Genomic DNA, 22,465 nt, shown 5'->3' with positions numbered 1-22,465 from the left:
GCAATCTCCACGGCTGTTTTCAGCCTCGCATGATGACCTTTCACCCAATCATCCAGGTTATCAACCTCATCTTCTTCTAGATCCTTTTCTCCAAGGACATCCATTGGTAAACGTGCATCTCTTCCGAACATTAGGTAGAATGGGGAATAACCAGTGGATGAATGCACATTGCTGTTGTAAGCCATTACCAGCTCTGGAAGGTGAGTCTTCCAATCTCTCTTTTTCTCTGGTGGCAAGGTTCTTAACAAGTCATGCATACTACGGTTGAATCTCTCACATTGAGAGTTCCCCTGCGGATGGTATGGGGTGGTGCGGCTTTTTCCTATGCCATAGACTTTGCAAAGCTCCTTGATCACGTTAGCTTCAAAACACCTCCCCTGGTCCGAGTGCAGACGAGCTGGAAAGCCGTAATAACCAAACCAGTGCTTAAGCAACGCTTTCGCTGTTGTGTTTGCGGTCTGATTCTTCGTAGGAACAGCAACTGTGAATCTGGTGAACATATCCGTGAGCACAAGCACGTTTTCGTACCCTCCAGAAGATTGTTCAAGCTGCGTATAATCCATGGCTAGGACCTCTAATGGAGCTGAAACATTACTGCAGGTCATAGGAGCTCGAAGTCTGGGAAAAACATCTTTGGCTAATGTATATCTCTTGCACTGCTTGATCCAGCATGAAACATCTGCCGACATTGTAGGCCAGTAATAATTTCTCCTCATTCGAGTTACTGTACTTCTCTCTCCAAAATGACCTCCGTGTTCATGTTGTCCCTCATACACTTCACGCTGTAGAGGCTCAGGAACAACCATCTGCCATATTTCCTCTCCATCCCTCGGATCCAAGATGCGTCTGAACAGTACTCATTGACGTGGCTTCAGACGGTCAAATTCTTTGGCAAGCTTCTTCAGTTTCGGCTCCATATCACTGTGATCCATTCTACTTGGTCTCTTGTTCCTAGATACGGCTTTATAAACGGGGCTGATCACAGGATCATTCCTCTGTTGCTTTCTTATCTCACTCCAACTATACCCATTGATTTCTCCTCTTATTGATGCCTGCACCACAGCTTTACCATCAGATTGCTCTTGGTCGATTCTTTTTCCTGGCCATAAGCATGCTCTCACTTCATCAGCTCCTAGCCGAATAAAGTCCTTCCCATCATCATCCTTCTCTGGTTCCTCCTGAGAGGGAATCCTTGACAGGGCATCGGCATTCGTGTTGTGTCGACCAGGTTTGTAGCACACTTAAAAGTCGTACTCGGCCAATTGCGCTACCCAGCGCTGCTCTACTGCGCCAAAATTAGCTGAACAGAGGTACCTCAGTGGGTTGTGGTCAGTAATCACCGTAAACTTTGAATACATAAGGTACTCCTTAAACTTTTCAGTGATCGCCCACTTTAATGCAAGCAGCTCCAACTTGAAAGCACTATAGTTTTTGTCATTCTTTTCCGAACCTCTCAATCCTCTGCTGGCGTATGCCACAACACGCTCAATCCCTTCCCGTTTCTGGCTGAGGACTGCTCCCAGTCCATGAAGACTTCCATCTGTGGTAAGTATAAAGGGTTCACTGAAGTCGGGATAAGCCAGAACGGGTGGTGACGTCAAACATCCTTTCAACTCATCCAATGCGGACTGACATTCTCGGCTCCAAGTAAACGTTACTGGATTCTTGCTTGTCTTTCCTCCAGTTACCAGTGCATGCAGTGGTTTGGCAATTTGAGCAAACCTTGGGACAAATCTTCGGTAATAGCTCATAAACCCAAGCACTTGCCTGACTTCTCTCACATTTTTAGGAACTGGCCACATATCCAGGGCTTTAACTTTCTCATCATTCACTTTTATGCCCTCTGCAGAGATCTGGTGTCCTAAAAACTTTACTTCGGGCTTCAGAAGAAAGCACTTGCTTGGCTTTAACTTCAGACCATATTGTTTTAGCCGGTTGAAGACAAGTTCTAACTTCTCACAGTGACTTTCAAAATCTCTGGAGAAGATAATGACATCGTCTAGATAGACAAGAAGAACGTCAAAGGCCAAGTCACCAAGCACCACACCCACAAGGCGCTGAAAGGTGGCCGGAGCATTGCAGAGCCCGAACGGCATCCTGGTCCACTCAAACAGCCCAAAGGGAGTGGTAACGGCTGTCTTCTCCTGATCCGTTTTACTCACAGCCACCTGGAAATACCCAGCAGTCAAATCCAGTGTAGAGAACAGCTTGGCGTTGCCCAACGCATCCAAGGACTCGTCCACTCGTGGGAGCGGGTATGCATCCTTATTCGTTGCTTCGTTGAGTTTTCGATAATCACAGCAGAAGCGCACACTGCCATCCTTCTTCATGACAATAACTGCGGGTGATGCCCAGGGGCCTACTGCTTTCTTTAAGGACTCCCTGGGACACCAGACCCTGGACATGCCTTTGGACCTCTTGAAATATCTGTGGCGGTACTCTACGATGGCGCTGCTTTATTGGTGGGCGCTTCACCTGTCGGAATATTGTGCACCACAGCCGTGGTGTAGCCATAGTCTTGGTCATCCTTAGAGAAAACATCTCTGTGCTTTGATAGCAACTCGATGAGCCTTTCACATTGTCCTGGTGTGAGTCCTTCATAATTCATTTCAACAGGAACTAGTAGCAGCGTGAGTGAGTTTGTATCCACTTGAACTTTGTCTTGCACCAACTCTTTGACATGGAGCACTCCATCATCTTCCTCAAATTCAAGCACGTCCTTTGTGATTACTTCCTTTGGCTTATAGACAGAAGCAACTCTGAATCTGGGAACAAGTCTAACGGCTTTTCCACTCAAGTTCACTACACGCACAGGAACCTTTCCATTCTCTGTTTTGTCAAGAACATGAGCCACTAAAAGTCCGTTTGGCAAATTTACTCCAGCGACTGGCGCAACCAGCACCTGACTGTTCACCCTAGGCGACACTCCACAGCGGCCCTCCAGCACCTTCTCACAGCGGGGAGGAATAGTGACAGCCTGTTTTCCAGCAATGTTGACATATCCAATCCTTCCATCAGGTCCTAAATGTCCAGCTTCTTTCTCTACTTTAGCAAGCACTCTCCGGACCTGAGCCTCATCTCGCTTGTTATACTTATCCATCTTCTCCATCCCCTCAGCTGAGATAAACAAAGACTGAACTTCACTGAGTACATTCATCCCGATGATTCCAGACACCCCTTTCATTTCTTTCACATCAGGGCTTGTGTCCGTCAGAACGAATATGCACCTTCCAGGAAATACTTTCCCCAGGCATTCTACATCCGCCTGCACGCATCCCAAGACAGGAATGTCCAATCCATTGGCCGCTTTAAGCTTAACCCAGCACGCAGAGGATAACTTCAAATTCTGCTCCCCAAAGTGCTGTCGGAAGTGTGACTCGGATATAGTGGATACCTCTGACCCTGTATCCAAGAGGCACTTGGTTTTTACACCTGCTATCTTCACCTCGATAGCCAAGCAATCCCCAAAAGCACTGTCTTTCAGTTTTTCAGCAGTCTCGTCGGCCAACCATTCCGCTGTGTGGCATCTAATCAATGATGGTCCTGGGCCTCTCTGCACTGCATCTCCAGTGGCTGTCTCAGGAGCCTCAACTGACTAAACTGTATGCTGTGATGGAACTGGTCCCCTTCTTAACTTGCCACCTTGCGGACAATAACGACTGGTATGCCCGGGTTCACCACATGAATAACAAATATAACGTCCTTCACTGTCTCTTAAGGGTTGACTCTTTGGACGGCTTTGCTGTGGTTTATTTCTCTCTGTCCTGTAGACGGCTTGATATAGTTCCTCTTGACGAGCAGCGATTTTCTGAATCGCCTCATGCAATTTCACTAAAGACAGAGTGGAGGGAACATCCTGTGCTGCAGCAGCATTCACTACTCCTCTGGCACGAATACTGGGCCTGGGATTACTAGAAGGCTGTGCTTCCTCCTCTTCTGACCAGGTAATTGCCGCTTGCATCACCTCCACGAAACTCAATTCTTGCACTGCCTTGATTCTGCGCTTCATCTCTCGACGCAAGAAGTCATCTTTTAGGCCTAACACCAGTTGCTCCTTCAGGACACTTTCAGCATCTGCTACTCTAGCTGGCTCTCGGCGCTGAACACGACTCAGTCTTTCCCGAAGGTCATATGCATAGGAGCGTATTGTTTCACCTTCATGCTGAGCACGGTCAGCCTGGTACCAATGGGCACTTTATCCCCATAAGTGTCAAGGAGAATAGTGAAGATGTTATCAACAGACTCCTCTTTCCCATCCATCATGAACTTCACTGTGGCTTTGGCCTCATCTTTTAGGTGTTGTTTCACCAGCTCTACCCGATCCTCAGTGGGCACTCTCATGACTTGAAATGCAGACTTCATCGATGCTACCCATTCTTCAACACTCAGCTCTCCAGGTTTTGCCATGCAACCAGTGAAATCAGGGAGCTTCTGGTCTCGAGGGATATAAATGGCAGCTGGGGTCGTTTGTGCAGAGGTTTGGCTCTCAATTACCACCTTTGCTAAGGATAGGGATTCTCGCTGCTCTGCCCTGGCTTGATCAAGTGCCCCTGCCTGCTCAGCAAACCTCCTCTGCATCTCCGCCATCTCTCTTTTTAGTTCCTCCAGCCCAGACATCTTCTTGCTTGACAAGACTACTTATGGGCCTGGAGACGTGTGACTACTTAAATGTGCCTAATCCTATCCTGTTCGTGACGCCACTTTTGTAACGGGGCCTTTAGCCCGTCATGTAGGGGAATATGGATTATGACTGCTCTGGAAGTTTGGACAACGAAAGGATCTTGGTCCCCGCTCCCCAAACATTTTTAGCCTCGTTACACGCTAATGTGTGTATGTGGTTTCTTACTTTATTGTTTGGAAAATCTAAAGACCGACAGGGGTAGGTTTCAGGTATAATAATGTCACCCGGCGGCTTCCTGAAGAAAAATTGCATATATTAAAACACAGTGTGTTATGCTCCTCCCTCCCCAGATCTGATAAAGTAAGTGAGACTACCCCCACTCCCTAGCAGCTCTCAATGAAAATGTACATAAGCACAAAAACAATTAAAACGATTTATTTTTCTTGTGATTGGTTATGTCTTTTTGTCTAAAGAATGAACAAAATAAAACAAAACAAATTCACAGTCTTTGAGTTGTCTTTCTTTCTGAATTCACACCAACTTTTCAACACTGAAGTTGTAAAACTCTTCTCTTGTGATATAACAAATCCCTTATGGAACTTCAAAATGAAATAATTTTCAATGTGTCAATTTGTATACCAACAAATTATCACCTTTCTCAAAAGATCACCTTCAAACAATCACATTTTAAACCAACAAACATAAACATACCATCAAATCTCACCCTTGAATAAGCACCTTTAAATGTCCACTCACAGTTCACCGTTTATCAGTTCAGTCACTGGAAAATCAGGAAAATACCAGTTCACTGAACGATGAATTCGAGTGCGTTGTCTGGACGTGGGGTGCGTTGCAACAACTGAAGAACCCGTATTGAAGTGTGCAAGTTCAAGTATGCAATCGACTTGGTATCAACCGTTTCACAAATGAACTGTCTCAAAAATAAAATCAACTTGAAGGTGAATTAGACTGAGATGTCACTTGAATGGCAGGGTAACAACAATCCTCACTCTGGAATCAGCGAAAAAAAAATTGTATCTCTTCATTAATTGCGTACTGCTTACTAACTGCTTCAGCGAGCTCACTCTCACGTGCTCTGACTCGTGCGGGAAACTCAATTACACGTGAACCGTCTCGTTTAACCACTAACTCGACGATACTTATCTATCAAAACACGAGAAGTGCATAAAACTGCAAAAAAAAAAACGTGTAACAAGACTCTGAATTACAAAAATCAAACAGAGTTTGCACTTAAAATGTACTCACAGCTTCCGTGGTCTTCACAATGTGTCACCGCGTCATTCTCACAGTAAACGCATACCACTGGAACAAAACTGTCTTCTACAAAAGCAAACGTAGGTCACTGCTCACACTTTCACTTAGTGCTGTCTGCGGTTGCTCTTTACTCTACTTAAGCCTCGATAATCTTCAATTGAAACGACTTATCGAACGAGCTTCTCAATCGCGACACTGCACTCTCTTCTGCGTCAGTCACACACTCATCACACACGTGCTTCTTCGTCTCTCTCCGCTGCATTCACAGCACGCGCAAAAAGTAGATCGCTCGCCAAAATAAGAGTACCCCCCCCCCCCACATAGCCTAAGGTAATGTAAGAATATGAAAGTATTGGAATGTGAAGGCTTATTTATTGTGTGAAATATCTGAAATAAAATGTGTTTTTCTAAATGTTTTTGATCAAAGAACGAGTAGAAGTTTTTCTTGAGATCATGTGAGAGTAAGCGAGGATCGGTAACCACAGAATCTCAGTTAAAGTTAACCTTTCACACGTTCTGTCGCTATAAGACACATAGCCTGTCTCTTGTCTGTTACTAACCTCATTTATCTATATTCTATAAACCCATAAAGTTTTTGCATTCCCTTCTATGTAAAACACACAGCGCTGATTTCTTTTACACTGCTTATTGTTCTTAATAAATACCTTTTAACATCGAACACGTCCCAAATTTGTGAATGGCCAAGAGAGGCATCTTTGTGTGGCACGTTGGCAGTGTGCCAGTCAGCACCGCGAGTTCCCTTTTCAGGATATATTGCGCTTATAACTCTTTTAACATCAAGCATATCCGCACTTTATATTCGCATTCATGCATTTCTTCACTCTGAAGTGTCAATAGTGCTATATATTTACATACCGCAATATACAGTTCACTCTCATTTGTTCTACTTCTGTTATATAGCCCTGTGTTTCAGTTGCTCTTATAGTCAGTTCTTGTTCATGCATTGTTTGCTTTATTCTCCTGCGTGTTCGTTCGAAGTGTCTGGATTATAATAAAGCCTGTTTTGTTTGTGAATCTCCTTAGTCTTCGTGCCTGCTGACCACATCGTAACACTTAATTATATAGCAAAATAAAATAAAAAAAATAGTGGTATTGCGGTATTGTGCCAATCAAAATCACCGCAAGGGAAATTTCTATGTTGTCAATAGTAAGAATGTCATTGTTTAATCACATAGTTTTTTTACCTTTACACAAGAAAATTTCATAAAGGGATTTCCTCTAACCCTCTCGTACAACTGCAAAGAACAAATTTGATCTGATGAACAAGTGTGTAAAAATTTGACCTTTAGGGATATCACTGGAGCAGTACCATTAAAAGTACATATTTTACACCTAAAATATTCATAATAGTACCTTAAGGTACTATTGCTAATCTAAGGTACTAATATGTACCTTTTATATAGGTAAAAAAAAAGAAAAAAAGAAGTGTGTCCTTTAATGGTACTTCCCTAATGACAAGCTGTTGTACCCCAATTGAATCATTTTTATACATTTGTTTCTGAGAGTGAATGATTTATGACATTTGATTCACCATTTTAATTGGTATTACGAGTAAGAAATTTGCTTAGACATTGAGGCAAATAAATTTGTGGTTGGAGAAATATTATAATTAATGTCCCATATGAAGAAGGGCCCAGAGTCAAGAATAAGCTGAATATTATTTACCTTACAGAGACGGACCTCATCAACAGACAAGAATCATGGGAAACAGTGAGTTATGATTGTTGCACATGTCAAATAGACTACATAAGGATTATAATTAAAGACTCACATTTTTCTTTTCTTTTTTTTCTTCTTTTTTTCAAGCTTCAGCAAAGAGAAATATTGTCCTTATTGGGAACTCAGGCAATGGTAAAAGCAGTGCCGGGAATACGATTCTTGGAAAAAAAGAATTCACCACTAAAGTTTCGGCTAAGGCTAATTCTGCTACAACTAAATGTCAGAGAAGGGAGAACACGGTTAATGGAAACAAGATCACAGTTGTCGACACACCTGATTTCTTTGGCACAGGAGATGATGATAAGATGAAATCTGAGATCGTCAGAGCTTTGGTTGAATGCGCTGAAGGCGTTCATGCCTTTTTCATTGTCCTGAAGGTCGGAAGATACACACCACATGAAACAAAGATAGTGCAGCAACTCCTAAACATGCTGAAAGAGGATGTCCTGAAACATACAGTGATCTTATTCACTCATGGTGAACAACTAGAAGGCCAGACCATTGAAGAATTTGTGAAGACCAATTCAGAACTACAGGAGCTTGTCGGTAAATGTGGAGGACGCTGTCACGTCATCGACAACAAATACTGGAATGACTGTGATTCAGGGAACAAGAGCAACAGAGTTCAGGTGAAGAATCTGCTGGAGACCATCGAAGAGAACGACTGCTACTCCAATGAGCTGCTTAAAAAGCTGGAAGAAGAAATTCAAGAAGAGATGAAGAAAAATGAGGAAAATTTGGCTCCAGAAGAGAAGCGAGAAAAAGCAAAGGACAATGTTCATAGAACATTTCTGAGTTGGGTTGTAGAAATAACAAAAAAAGCACTGCTTGGTGCTTTTATGGGTGTTTGTAACGCAGTTGTAGAACTAGTAGAAGCTATTACAAAACCAATTGTGGGTGAAATAATGAGCAAACTTATCAGTGGAGCTGCTGGAGGAGCATTTAAAGCAGTGACTGGTTCTTGATTTAAAGGATAAGATGCTGATTCAGAAAATGACAGCATGAACAGTGCAGCAATGACCAGCTATGAGAATGCAATGACTTGAAGAATGCACAAACTGCACTGCAAAACCTTCAAACTGCAACAACTATTCCTAAGAAAATAACATAAATTACTGATTTGAATATAAAAATAAAATCATATTACATTTAAAATTATATTAAGATCTTATATTAAAATCTTCAGTTCTATTCATTAGTATCTGCATTAAAAGTTGTGGGATAACTTTCTATATAGATTTAGTTTCAGCTGACATTATGTTGTATTTTTATTAGTCTCAATACAGTTTTGTAAGGCTTGTCTGTATGTGTATGTACTCACACATTTACATTTCACTGTAAGGATTCAGTTTCCTGTTTCCTGTACATTTACTGTAGCATGTAGTAGGGCTGGGTTTCTTTTTAAATCTCATTTACTTCAACACTGCTTCAGTGATAACACTCTGTAGTGTGGATACATATGAACACTGAGGGGTTTTATGGTGTAGTTAACCAATGTAATAATTGTATTTGAAAATATCGGCATCTGCAGAATTTATCTGAATGTATCTTTGTGTTCAAAATAAATGCATATCTTTAAAACAATGAAACTGTGTTTAACTAAAATGTGTATTTTTAAACCAAACAAACTAGAGATAACGTCTACGGTTACGTATGTAACCCTCGTTCCCTGAGTAGGGAACGGAGACGTTACGTCGGATGACGACGAATGGGGTTTCGCTTAGAAAGCCTATCAACTTCGAGTATTACAAAACGAGCCAATGGCAAAGAAATGCCATGGGTCTGCGGAATTTGCATGGCGTAACTCCGCCCCACCTCGTGGGTATAAAAGGAGGAAGCCGGCAGCAAGCAGATATGTTTCTTCGCTGAGGAGCCAAGACTGAGCTCAGGCGATCCCCGCGGTACAGCGGAAAGTGGCAGGCAGACGTAACGTCTCCGTTCCCTACTCAGGGAACGAGGGTTACATACGTAACCGTAGACGTTCCCTTTCGTTGTCACTCCGAGTTACGTCGGATGACGACGAATGGGGTTACCAGTCTAATCACGCCACCTTCTCAGCTGTCTTCCAGTGCCCTGCGTAATCGAGATCCCTGTCAGCCTGGACAAAGGACTCCATATAACACAGGAATACCAAGGTACACTGGGAAGCATATCCCAAGCTAGGGGAAGTATGCAATTAATGCCAGCCCGGAGGGGGGGGACTTAGAGAATACACATATGACCCGAAGGAAGCATATGGGAAACACTGGGGTGTCCAGCCGCAGGTGGAATATTTCAACCCCAGGGGTGGCAAGGTGGCTTGCCAAGGGAAAGACACACGCTCAGAGAGGCTTACAGTGGAAATACACATGTGGGGGTCGCTCAGAGGAGGGACCATGCACACGGGAGGCACCTAGCCGACGCACAGGCAATAGACACTGGCGCCGACGTCAGGAGTGCTGGAGGAGCTCAGGGCTTTCGGAGAAGCTCACCTGAGAAAAAATCGCACGTATCCAGTCCGTGGAGTGGAATGGCGAGCAAGCGAAGACACCTGAGCGGGTCCGGTACTAGCTGGTTGAAGCGAGTACACGAGAGGACACAGGCTCCACTCGGAGATTATAGAATCTGGCGAATGTGTTAGGTGTCGCCCAGCCTGCAGCTCTGCAGATGTCTGTTAGCGAGGCGCCATGCGCTAGAGCCCAAGAGGACGCCACACTCCGGGTGGAGTGGGCAGTCACACCAAGGGGGCACGGTCGACCTTGCTGCTGGTAAGCCAAGGCAATGGTGTCCACTATCCAGTGAGACAACCTTTGCTTGGAGAGAGCCTTTCCCTTCAGCTTCCCACCATAACAGACAAAGAGCTGGTCTGAGGTCCTGAAACACTGCGTTCTGTCTACATAGGCGCGGAGAGCGCGTACTGGACAGAGCAGTGCCAAGGCTGGGTCTGCCTCCTCCGAGGGCAGCGCTTGCAGGTTCACCACCTGGTCCCGGAAGGGAGTGGTAGGAACCTTGGGCACATATCCAGGCCGGGGTCTCAGGATCACGTGAGAGTAAGCCGGCCCAAATTCCAGGCACGCTTCGTCAACGGAGAATGCGTGCAGGTCCCCAACCCTCTTGATGGAGGCCAGTGCAACCAGGAGCGCTGTCTTCATAGACAGGAACTTAAGCTCAACTGATTGCAGGGGCTCAAAGGGAGCACTCTTCAGGGCAGTTAGAACCACTGAGAGGTCCCAAGAGGGAACGAGAGGAGGACGAGGAGGATTCAGTCTCCTCGCTCCTCTCAGGAACCTGATGATCAGGTCGTGCTTCCCCACCGACTTACCTTCGATGAGGTCATGATGTGCGGCAATGGCGGCAACATAGACCTTCAGGGTGGAGGGAGACAGCCTTCGCTCCAGCCCCTGTTGAAGGAAGGAAAGCAAAACACTGATCGAGCATCTCCGGGGGTCTTCTCGGAGAGAAGAGCACCAGTTGACGAAGAGGTTCCACTTCAACGCATAGACGTGTCTCGTGGACGACGCTCTAGCGGAAGTGATGGTAGCCACCACCGCTGGTGGTAGGGTACTCAAACCTGCCTCGTCCCATCCAGGAGCCACACGTGGAGGTTCCAAAGATCGGGACGAGGGTGCCATAGGGTGCCCCGTCCCTGAGAAAGAAGGTTCTTCCTCAGAGGGATCGGCCAGGGAGGTGCTGTCGCGAGGAGTACTAGTTCGGGGAACCAGGTCCGGTTGGGCCAGTAAGGGGCAACCAGAATGACCTGCTCCTCGTCCTCCCTGACCTTGCGCAAAGTGTGCGCAAGAAGGCTCACTGGGGGAAACGCATACTTGCGGCCCTGCGGCCAGCTGTGCGCCAGAGCATCTGTGCCGAGCGTGCCCTCGGTCAGGGAATAGAACTGGGCGCAGTGGGTCGAGTCGTGAGAGGCAAACAGATCTATCTGCGCGTCCCCGAACTGGTCCCAAATCAGCTGAACCGACTGGGGATGGAGTCGCCATTCTCCAGGGAGGGGCTGAAGCCGTGAGAGCTCGTCGGCTGCACAGTTCAGCGCTCCGGGAATGAAGATGGCTCGAAGCGACCTCAGATGCTTCTGACTCCATAGGAGGAGGTGGCGAGCGAGTTGTGACATACGGCGGGAGCGTAGACCACCTTGATGGTTGATGTACGCTACAGTGGCGGTATTGTCTGAGCGGACTAGTACGTGTTGACCCCTGAGCAACGCCCGGAAGCGGTGCAGGGCAAGGCGTACTGCCAACAACTCGAGGCAATTGACATGCCACAGCCGCTGGGGTCCTGTCCAGGAGCCCGCAGCAGCATGTCCATTGCACATGGCGCCCCAGCCCGTGGTGGAGGCATCTGTTGAGACAACAACATGCCGGGAAGCTCGAGCCAGGGGGACACCGGCCCTGAGAAAATCGAGGTTCGACCACGGGGTGAAGAACTGACGGCAGGTCGGAGTAACTGGTACTCGGAACGTGCCGTGTTGCCATGCCCACCTCGGGACTCGGTCGCGAAGCCAAAGCTGAAGCGGTCTCATATGAAGCAATCCGAGCGGCGTGACCGCGGCTGCAGATGCCATATGCCCCAGGAGCCTCTGAAAAAGTTTCAGTGGAACCGCACTCTTGCCCTCGAATTGTCTTAGGCAAGTCAGCAGTGACTGCGCGCGCTCGCTCGTAAGCTGCGCGGACATGGCGACCGAGTCGATGTCCATACCGAGAAAAGAGATCCTCTGCACGGGGCAAAGTTTGCTCTTCTCCCAGTTGACCCGAAGGCCCAGACGGGCTAGGTGCCGGAGCACTAGGTCCCTGTGTTCGCAAACCTGATCTCGAGAGTGAGCTAGGATCAGCCAGTCGTCGATATAACTCAGGATGCGAACCCCTTGCTCTCGAAGGGGAACAAGGGCCGCCTCGACGACCTTCGTGAAGATGCGAGGAGACAGGGCTAGCCCGAAAGGGAGAACCGCGTACTGGTATGCCTGCCCCTCGAAAGCAAACCGGAGGAACGGTCTGTGTCGAGGAAGAATGGAGACATGAAAGTAGGCGTCCTTCAGGTCGATCGCTGCAAACCAATCCTGGGGCCGTATGCATTCGAAAACGCGTTTGGCGGTGAGCATCTTGAACGGCATCCGATGAAGGGAGCGGTTCAGCACGCGCAAGTCCAGGATTGGCCGTAACCCACCGGTTTTCTTGGGGACAATGAAGTAGGGGCTGTAGAAGCCGGACCTCATCTCGGCTGGAGGGACAGTCTCGATTGCACCCTTCGCCAGCAGGGTGGCAATCTCTGCTCTCATGATAGGGGCATTGCCACCGACCAAAGTGGAGCGGACTCCCCTGAAGCGGGGAGGAGACCGTGCGAACTGAATCGCATAGCCGAGCCTGACGGTACGCGCGATCCAGTGGGACAGACGGGGAAGCTCTAGCCAGGCTCCCAGGAACTGAACCAACGGGATCATGCGGGCCACAGGCGTCCCCCCGGAGGGGCAGCGAGGCGGAGTAACTGGCCCAGATGTGGACGGCATAGCGGCCCGGAGAGGGGGCACAGTTAGCAACCGCACCCTGGCAGAGGGGGCCAGGGGAGGACCAGGCTGGTCGTCCCGCGGGGGCCTGCTCTGCCAGGGGTCTGGCGACAGAGGGGGACAAGGGCGAAGCGGTCCGTGGACGGCACGCCGTGTCAACCGCCTCTGGGACAGAGGGGGGCGAGGAGAGCACGGCTTGTGGGCGGCGCTCTGTGTCGCCCGAGAACTCTGTGAGCTCAGGGAAGAGGGGATTGTTTCTGTCTTTAACCACATTAGGGTGCTGCCCACCCGTGGGTGAGCAGCGGGGAGTGGAGAACAAAAGATTCTCCCCCGGCCCTCCACCGGGGGAAGGAGTGGTCCTGCTACCACCTCCTGAGAAACAATCATCATCCCTGAGCAGCCCGTCTCAGGAGCGCCGCTTGGCCCGGCGTTTAGCGGGGGGCGGGGCAGGAGAGGGCTGTGGCGCCTTCTTACGGCTTCCTCCGCGACCGGCCCTGGGTGGAGGCTGCTGCGTGGTCCGGGCGGGAGGGGCGGGAGCCGCAGGAGGGCGCCCTCGGCGGGAAACAGGTCGAGGCGTCTGCCCGGCCGGCAAGGTGGAGGCAGCAGCGGGCCGGCGGGGCAGAATGTGTTTGATGGCCTCGGTCTGTTTCTGGGCAGTTGAAAACTGTTGGGCAAAGTCTTCAACTGCACCGCCGAAGAGGCCGGCCTGGGACAAGGGGGCGTTAAGCAGACGGGTCCGCTCAGCGTCCCGCATGTCAGCCAGGTTCAGCCACAGATGTCGCTCCTGGACCACAGCTGTGGACATCACCAAACCCAGGGAGCGCGCGGTAACCTTCGTCGCCCGGAGAGCAAGGTCGGTCGCGGCGCGCAGCTCATCAAAGAGCCCTGGGTTTGTCCTACCCTCGTGCATGTCTCTGAGCATCTGGGCCTGGTAGACCTGCAGAGTGGCCATAGCATGCAGTGAAGCAGCCGCCTGTCCCGCCGCTCTGTAAGACTTCGCCACCAGGGTCGACGAAAATCTACAGGCTTTGGATGGGTGCTTAGGCTCGCCCCGAGAAGAAGCACTCTGCGGACATAGTTGCATGGCAACAGAGCGTTCAACCGGGGGAAGCCCAGTGTACCCACGGGCAGCTGCCTCATCGAGGGGAGGAAAGGCGGATGAGACCAGCGAGCGGTCCCGAGAAGACAGGGGGGTCTTCCAGGACTTCGAGATCTCATCATGCACATCCGGGAAGAAAGGTATTGGGGTTTGCCGAGGACGAGGGTCGGCGGCCTTACCCAAAAACCAATCGTCCAGCCGCGAGCGCTCAGGACAGGGTGGAGGCCTCCACTCAAGTCCGATGCTCGCGGCTGCCCGGGAAAGCATGGCCGTCATCTCCGGATCAGACTCGAGCACAGCCGTATGCACACCGGAAGGTGGCAGCTGTGACGAGCCCTCACTTCCAGAAGAGTCAAACCCGCCTAGTGATGCTGCAACAGACATGGCATCTTCCTCTGTAGCTTCAACTGAAGCCCGCGGGCCACCAGAGGGTAGACCCGCGGGAATCAGCAGTTCACTAGCGGGCACCGTCATTGAAGAGGGGGGCTGGGGTCGCGGACACATAGTCGGCGCCTTGTTCCAGACCGTAACCCTCAGATCACCCTGGCCACCAGCCGCAGGACGGGGGGTGGATGAGGGGACTCTCACTCTTGCGAGTTCACGGAGTCTCGACCGTAATGACGCGATGGTCATGTTCCCACAGAGAGAACATGAGTCATCCACGAGCGCTGCTCTAGCATGATCAATGCCCAAACATACTATGCAACGCTCGTGCCCATCAGAGTCCGATACCAATCTGCCGCAACCAGAAGTACACGGGCGAGACATCTTTAAAAAGACGTGCCACGTGTAAGCTCTTTTAGTGAGAGAAAACTCAAGTGTTGAAGCACCCGGGGAGAAACGCACCGACTGGCAGACCACTGCAACAGATCAGCAGGAAGCACGCTCTCGCCGTAGATCGCCGTCACACCAACACTCGAGGTACTCGTTTGTAAAGCTGACAATTCAGAGATGGCTTGTGGAGAGAAGAATACACTTGGCTCCGAAGCGAAAACATATCTGCTTGCTGCCGGCTTCCTCCTTTTATACCCACGAGGTGGGGCGGAGTTACGCCATGCAAATTCCGCAGACCCATGGCATTTCTTTGCCATTGGCTCGTTTTGTAATACTCGAAGTTGATAGGCTTTCTAAGCGAAACCCCATTCGTCGTCATCCGACGTAACTCGGAGTGACAACGAAAGGGAACATTTTTGACACTGTGAACTATAAGCGCAAGAAAACTAATGAGGAAATGCATGCATGGTTACTAATAACAGTAAAATAAAAGTAGGCTAATTTATTTATTACATTTATTAACAGTAGCATTGAAAAAATACTTTAAATAGATACACACGATAGATCAAACAAGCATGATTTAGTCACATTGCAGCCTTTAAAAGCTACGCGCACGCACGCACACACACAAACTCATGCTCAAAAACTCATTTTACCATTTTAACTTTCAATTATCGGAGGCCCTTTATAAATACTGTACACACACACACACACACACACACACACACACACACACACACACACACACACACACACACACCTGTACGTGCTATCTTGCTAAACTTCCAGGTTCAGCTGCTGTTCTTTAGCAGATTGTGGGTACTGTGTTTCTCTTTCATTGTGTCACGTGTTTTGCAGGAATCATATCTTGGGTGCATTTAAATGAAATGACAAAGAGACTGATGAAATGGATCAGTGTGTGTTTGATTAAAGCTGCAGCGGCAGGAGAGCTGAAGCTGTCGAAACCACAAATTCATGACAAACAACACAAAGTTTGAACACCACATAATATTAAACATAAAAACCTAATGCAGTACGTACTCAGATAACTTTTAATACTGAGAAAACAATTAGGTTCTCCTAACCCTAACCCTAAATAAAGGTTAGTTTCAGAAACAACATAAAATATATTCATAAAGGAAAACTCTGTTTGGAATGAAAAAAAAAAAAAAAACATGTTCAAAAAGGAAAAGCAACATTAATGCATCAATCCCTGCATGTGAATCCCTGCTGGTAATTTGCTATATAGAATCATTCATATTAATGTTGTTTCTGCTGCTTTCATAGTCAAGTCAAGTCAAGTTATAAAGCGCTTTTAACAATATAGATTGTTTCTAAGCAGATTTAAACTGATAATAGAAATTACCATAACATTGTATAGGCTTTACAACAGCATTAGGATAAAGTTATTGTCCAGCTAAAGTTTATAGCTAAAGTATAAATAAACATGTCTTGACTTGAATAAAGTTAGTTTTGATTGATTCACTACCGTTGCAAAGATAATTAGTAGAAACTTCCAGGCTGGTGTGATGGAGATAAACTCTGCAGGACAGCAGATGTCCAGGACCAGGATCGAACATCAAATGACCTGACATGATGGATGACTCTCTGTCCAGCAGATGCCGCTCGTTTAACATGTGAATTAACAGTCGGACGCAAAAACTATATTTTATTTTAATATGAAGGTTTCCAGATATTGAAACCCTGGCAGAATCATGGCTGCAGGAATATATAATATAGCTTACAAATGAACACTGAAGATGAAATATGAAATGGCATGACAGTGTTCTTCCCTAAATCTTGAACAATGAAACGATTTGTGCTCATGCCTACTCTAAAAATGAATACATTTTATAGTAAGTGTCTTAGTTTCTGGTTGTGGTTTAAGCTCTTGTGGAAGAGGCGTGTCTTCAGATGTTTTCATCAGATCAGGGGGAGTTTGATAACTTCATCCAGCATCATTGTGTTACTACTTTCAAGACCATGATTACAGGTTGTGTTTGTTCGTTAGACATGTATTAAGTCTTCCTTGACAAAATATTCTGAAAGTTTCTTACCACTAGGCTTACTTATTTAAGAAGAATGTGAAAGCTTGGTGTGATCATCCATCAACATCCTTTCTACTTTCTGGCTTGACTTTTTTGAAGAAACAAAGAAAGGGAGGTAAAACTATGTAAGTACTTTGCATTTTACACCCTTTACAGAAAGTCACAGTGAATTGTGAAGCGTTACCAGGACTGATTATAGTGTCCAGACATCTGTGGATATTTTATAATGATGATAATGATGCCCCTTAGATCCCACTAACTTTAATCTCAGCTCAAGAGTCTTGCACAGGCTATGTACTAGCAGGAAAAACTCACTTGACCATTTTAACTTTCAATTATCGGAGGCCCTTTATACATACTGTACACACACACACACACACACACACACACACACACACACACACACACACACACACACACACACACACACACACACACACACACACACACACACACACACACACACACACACACACACACACACACACACACAAACACACACACACACTCAAGCAGCATTGGCCACATGTGACGTCTGGAGGGGATATTTGTTTTTAATAACCCTACAAGTTCTATTAAACCATCAAAATATGAGGAAAATAGACACTGAACTTGGTTATGGTATGTATCTGACAAAAAAATATTTGGCAAAAAAGAGGAAAACTACAGATACAATTTTTTATTTTACTATTCAAATGAAAAATGCACATAAAAATAAAAAGCTTACAGGAAAAAAGCATACATTGAACACTAAACATAATCATTTATTAATATTTCATTCTTTTTGCATTTAGAATTTCTTAGCATGACAGCCTGTTCAGAAATTATGTACTCACAAGTTCCATCTCCAAGCACAACTACACTATATTTTTAACAAATGTTTAAAAATATTTGAGTGAAGATGTCAGTTTTTCTAGACCACTTTTGAAAATAAATCATACAGTCATTGAAACAAATGATTTGGTGGTTGATGTCAAGAATAACCTAAATCTCATGTACCTTTATATATAGAGACTGACATCATCAGCAGACAAGGATCATGGGATGTACCTGTAAGTTATAATTGTTGCACAATGACACATTTATTGTCTAAAATCTGTTTAATGGCAGAGTGTAGAGCTACTCAATGCTTTAGGAACAGAATAAAAATGCATCATATTTTCCATATTTAAGTTTAAATAAGAGCATCAGGAACCTAAAATTAAAGACTCAAATTAAAACTTTTATTTTTCCAACAGCTAGTGTGTCAGTGCCAAAAAGAAAGATCGTCCTTCTTGGGAAAAGCGGAGATGGCAAAAGCAGCTCCGGGAATACAATTCTTGGAGAGAATGTATTCGTCACTAAAGCTTCGGCTTCAAATGCCAGAGTTGAATTTAAAAAAACAGAGAAGAAGGTTCATGGAAGAAAGATAACAGTTATTGACACACCTGGAGACTTTGATACAGACTGTGCAGATGAAGCGCTTAAATCTGAGACCATTAAATGTCTGGTTGATTGCGCACCAGGTGTTGATGCTTTTATCATTATCCTGAAGGTCGGAAGATACACACCACATGAAAATGAGATGGTACAACAACTCCTGAACACATTCAGTGAGGAACACGTCCTGAAACACACTGTGATCTTATTCACTCATGGCGGGCAACTAGAAGGCCAGACCATTAAAGAATTTATGGAGGACTGTCCACAACTACAGGAGCTGGTTAATAAATGTGGAGGACGCTGTCACGTCATCGACAACAAATACTGGAATAGACGTAAACGAGGAAACAAGAGCAACAGAGTTCAGGTGAAGAATCTGCTGGAGACCATCGACAAGATGGTGGAAGAGAACGGCTGCTACACCAACGAGCTGCTTCAAAAGCTGGAGGAAGAAATTCAAGAGGAGATGAAGAATATGACTAAAGACAATTTGGATCAAGAAGAACAACGAGAAAAAGCTAAAATTATTATTCATTCCAATTTTCTGAAGTGTGTAGGAGTAACAACAAGGGCAGTGCTTGGTGCTCTTTTCTGCATGGCTAATGCTGTAGTTTTAGTTATGTCTGTTTTAAAATTATACGTAACGCTAACAACAGCGTTTAAAGCAGCAGGTGTAGGAGCAGCAGGTGTAGCAGCAGGTGTAGGAGCAGGTGCGATGGCTAAAGGTGTGCTTGTAGCTGGAGGTTTTGTAGGAGCTGTAGGAGGAATTGTTTCTGCATGGAATGCAGGAGATGAAGCTGGATCTGTATGTGATGTTATAACAAATGCAGCAGCGGACACCTGGGAGAATGGATTATATATGTTTAAGAAGGCAGAAGAAATGTGTGGTCTTAATAGCAAAATTGCAGACTTACATTGAGTAAAACAACATTTAGTTCCTGCTTATTTAATATAATGTTTTAATTTCATACTCTTTAATCTTTTTATTGCTAATGACAACATTGTGAAATGAACCTTAACTAATGACAAACTTTGTTTCTCACACACCATGTGACCAAATGTCATGACAGCTTAAACTTTCTTCAAAATATCTTCTTTTGTGTTTTAGAGTTTGGAACAACATAAGAGTAAATGATGACAGGATTTCCATATATATATATACACACACACAGTGCTGGTCAGAATTGTTTGTCCCCTTGGTAAATATAATCAAAAATGTCTGTAAAAAATAAATCTGCATTGTTAATCCTTTTGATATTTTATTTAAAAAAATTATCAAAAATCTAACCTTTCATTTAAGTAAAATAATTACAAAAGTGGGGTGAAAATCACATTATGAAATAAATGTTTTTCTACAAAACAAATTGGAAACAATTATTTGCCCCATTGTATTAAATACTTTTTGCAACCTCCTTTTTCCAAGATACCAGCTGTGAGTCAGATGAAACAAAACAAAAGGAGCTTTTTGGCAGCAAACACTTAAAGTTTTGAGAAAACGTTGACTTAGCCTGAAAATTTGAACAAGTACAACTTACAGGTCCAATCCCCTTGCTCTCTGCTGCGCTACAGCCCTCCCTCCACAGCTCCTCCCCCACAGCTCCTCCCTCCACAGCTCCTCCCCCACAGCTCCTCCCCCACAGCTCCTCCCTCCACAGCTCCTCCCCCACAGCTCCTTCCCTCCACAGCTCCTCCCCCACAGCTTCTCCCTCCACAGCTCCTTCCCTCCACAGCTCCTTGCCCCACAGCTCCTCCCCCACAGCTCCTCCCTCCACAGCTCCTCCCCCACAGCTCCTCCCTCCACAGCTCCTTCCGTAAACAGCTCCTTCCCCCACAGCTCCTCCCCCACAGCTCCTCCCCCACAGCTCCTCCCTCCACAGCTCCTTCCCCCACAGCTCCTCCCTCCACAGCTCCTTCCCCCACAGGTCCTGCCTCCACAGCTCCCTCCCCACAGGTCCTCCCTCACAGCTCCTCCCCCACAGCTCCTCCCCCACAGCTCCTCCCCCACAGCTCCTCCCTTCACAGCTCCTCCCCCCACAGCTCCTCCCCCACAGCTCCTCCCTCCACAGCTCCTCCCCCACAGCTCCTCCCTCCACAGCTCCCTCCCGCATAGCTCCTCCCTCCACAGCTACTCCCCCACAGCTACTCCCTCCACAGCTCCTCCCCCACAGCTCCTCCCCCACAGCTCCTCCCTCCACAGCTCCTCCCCCACAGCTCTTCCCCCACAGCTCTTCCCCCACAGCTCCTCCCTCCACAGCTCCTCCCCCACAGCTCCTCCCTCCACAGCTCCTCCCTCCACAGCTCCTCCCCCACAGCTCCTCCCTCCACAGCTCCTTCCCTCCACAGCTCCTCCCCCACAGCTTCTCCCTCCACAGCTCCTGCCCTCCACAGCTCCTCCCCCACAGCTCCTCCCTCCACAGTTCCTCCCCCACAGCTCCTCCCTCCACAGCTCCTTCCCTCCACAGCTCCTTCCCCCACAGCTCCTCCCCTACAGCTCCTCCCCCACAGCTCCTCCCTCCACAGCTCCTCCCTCCACAGCTCCTCCCTCCACAGCTCCTTCCCCCACAGCTCCTCCCTCCACAGCTCCTTCCCCCACAGCTCCTGCCTCCACAACTCCTCCCCCATAGCTCCTCCCTCCACAGCTCCTCCCCCACAGCTCCTCCTCCAAAGCTCCTCCCTCCACAGCTCCTCCCCCACAGCTCCTCCCACAGCTCCTCCCTCCACAGCTCCTCCCCCACAGCTCCTTCCCTCCAAAGCTCCTCCCCCAAAGCTCCTCCTCCACAGCTCCTCCCTCCACTATGGCCTGCCCATACTTTGACCACAAACTTGGTCCTCAAATCATTATGTATTTTGCATTACATGCAACTTTATAACGTTGCACTCTTTCTATAAGTTATAAATAGCTAGTAAGATAACGTTAATATAACGGTAATTAATGTTACAGTATGTAAGTAAGTATTCTAGCGATATGTAATGCTAGATAAGGTTTGCTAGTACATTATTTCAGCAACATGACAAGCCAGTGAATTAGCAGGTTTCAATTGTTGCTTAGCACTGTAAGGACTGGGCGAGGGGTGAATCTGAATAACTAAATACATCGTAGCTAAAATCCCAAAGCCATCAGGCCCAAAAAGCCAGGATGTAAATTAACATACACACACACACACACACACAACCACACATGCATCCCCCACAAGTGAAGCCCGCTCAGGACAGAGCGTGGTGTCCAGTTACGCGACATTTTTATGACTGACTGGAATGTCCCAAAGAAGGTGATTCTAAAGAGAAAGAAACTTCTCTTTTTAGACATTTAACCAGATATATTCAATGTGTTTTTATGTGTGTCCATTTGCCCATGTCACATTGGAATGACTATGATTTTATCGTAGCTTAAAGTGAATTATAAATACCTTCATTATGCATTTTAAACATAACTGTCTATTCCCATAACTTGTACACATAGTTCTGGACACCTCCAGAATGCTTTCGGTGTGATCAATCAGAATACGTACAGTAATATCCAGTAAAATATAGTTTACTATGTTTTCCATCTTTGGAGTGAAAAGAGACCAAAACTAACATCACTGGTGTTCTTAGATAACAGCGTTTACGACCCAAAGGAATGTTCACGGAACGTCCTGGTTGCGTATGCAACCCACCGTTCCCTGAAGGAGGGAACGGAGGACGTAGTCTACGGTCGACTGAATTGAGATATCGCTAGAGAGCCTGTCTTCTTCGAGTACCATTGAACGAGCCAATGTAATTGGCATGCGTGATTCGCATCACACACTCCGCCCCCGCGGCGCGGGTATAAATACGGAAGTGGATGCACGCACTAGTTGCTTTTCGCTGAGGAGCCGAGAGTAACCCGGGGTCAGCGGTGGTCCAGCGGTAGTGGCAAGGGGACTACGTCCTCCGTTCCCTCCTTCAGGGAACGGTGGGTTGCATACGCAACCAGGACGTTCCCTTTCAGTCGAGAACGTCAGACGTAGTCAACGGTC

General features: G+C 47.0%; 2 protein-coding genes across 2 annotated transcripts in view; one reads left to right on the top strand and one right to left on the bottom strand.

The window, feature by feature from the left end:
* LOC143736473 (salivary C-type lectin 2-like) overlaps positions 1-22,465 on the bottom strand; it is a 318,478-nt gene that overhangs the window by 228,735 nt on the left and 67,278 nt on the right.
* LOC143737824 (GTPase IMAP family member 8-like) lies at positions 7,919-19,386 on the top strand. Its single transcript, XM_077229688.1, has 3 exons — positions 7,919-8,533; positions 18,062-18,097; positions 18,284-19,386. The coding sequence occupies exons 1-3, from the start codon at positions 7,942-7,944 to the stop codon at positions 19,384-19,386; spliced, it is 1,731 nt and encodes a 576-aa protein (XP_077085803.1). The 5' UTR covers positions 7,919-7,941.

Source organism: Siphateles boraxobius, unplaced genomic scaffold (assembly GCF_051911475.1).
Source record: "Siphateles boraxobius isolate OS27281-9 unplaced genomic scaffold, OSU_SipBor_1 130, whole genome shotgun sequence".
Lineage (NCBI taxonomy): Eukaryota > Metazoa > Chordata > Actinopteri > Cypriniformes > Leuciscidae > Siphateles > Siphateles boraxobius.
The sequence above is the reverse complement of the archived record's forward strand: the minus strand, read 5'-3'. Positions and strand labels throughout refer to the sequence as shown.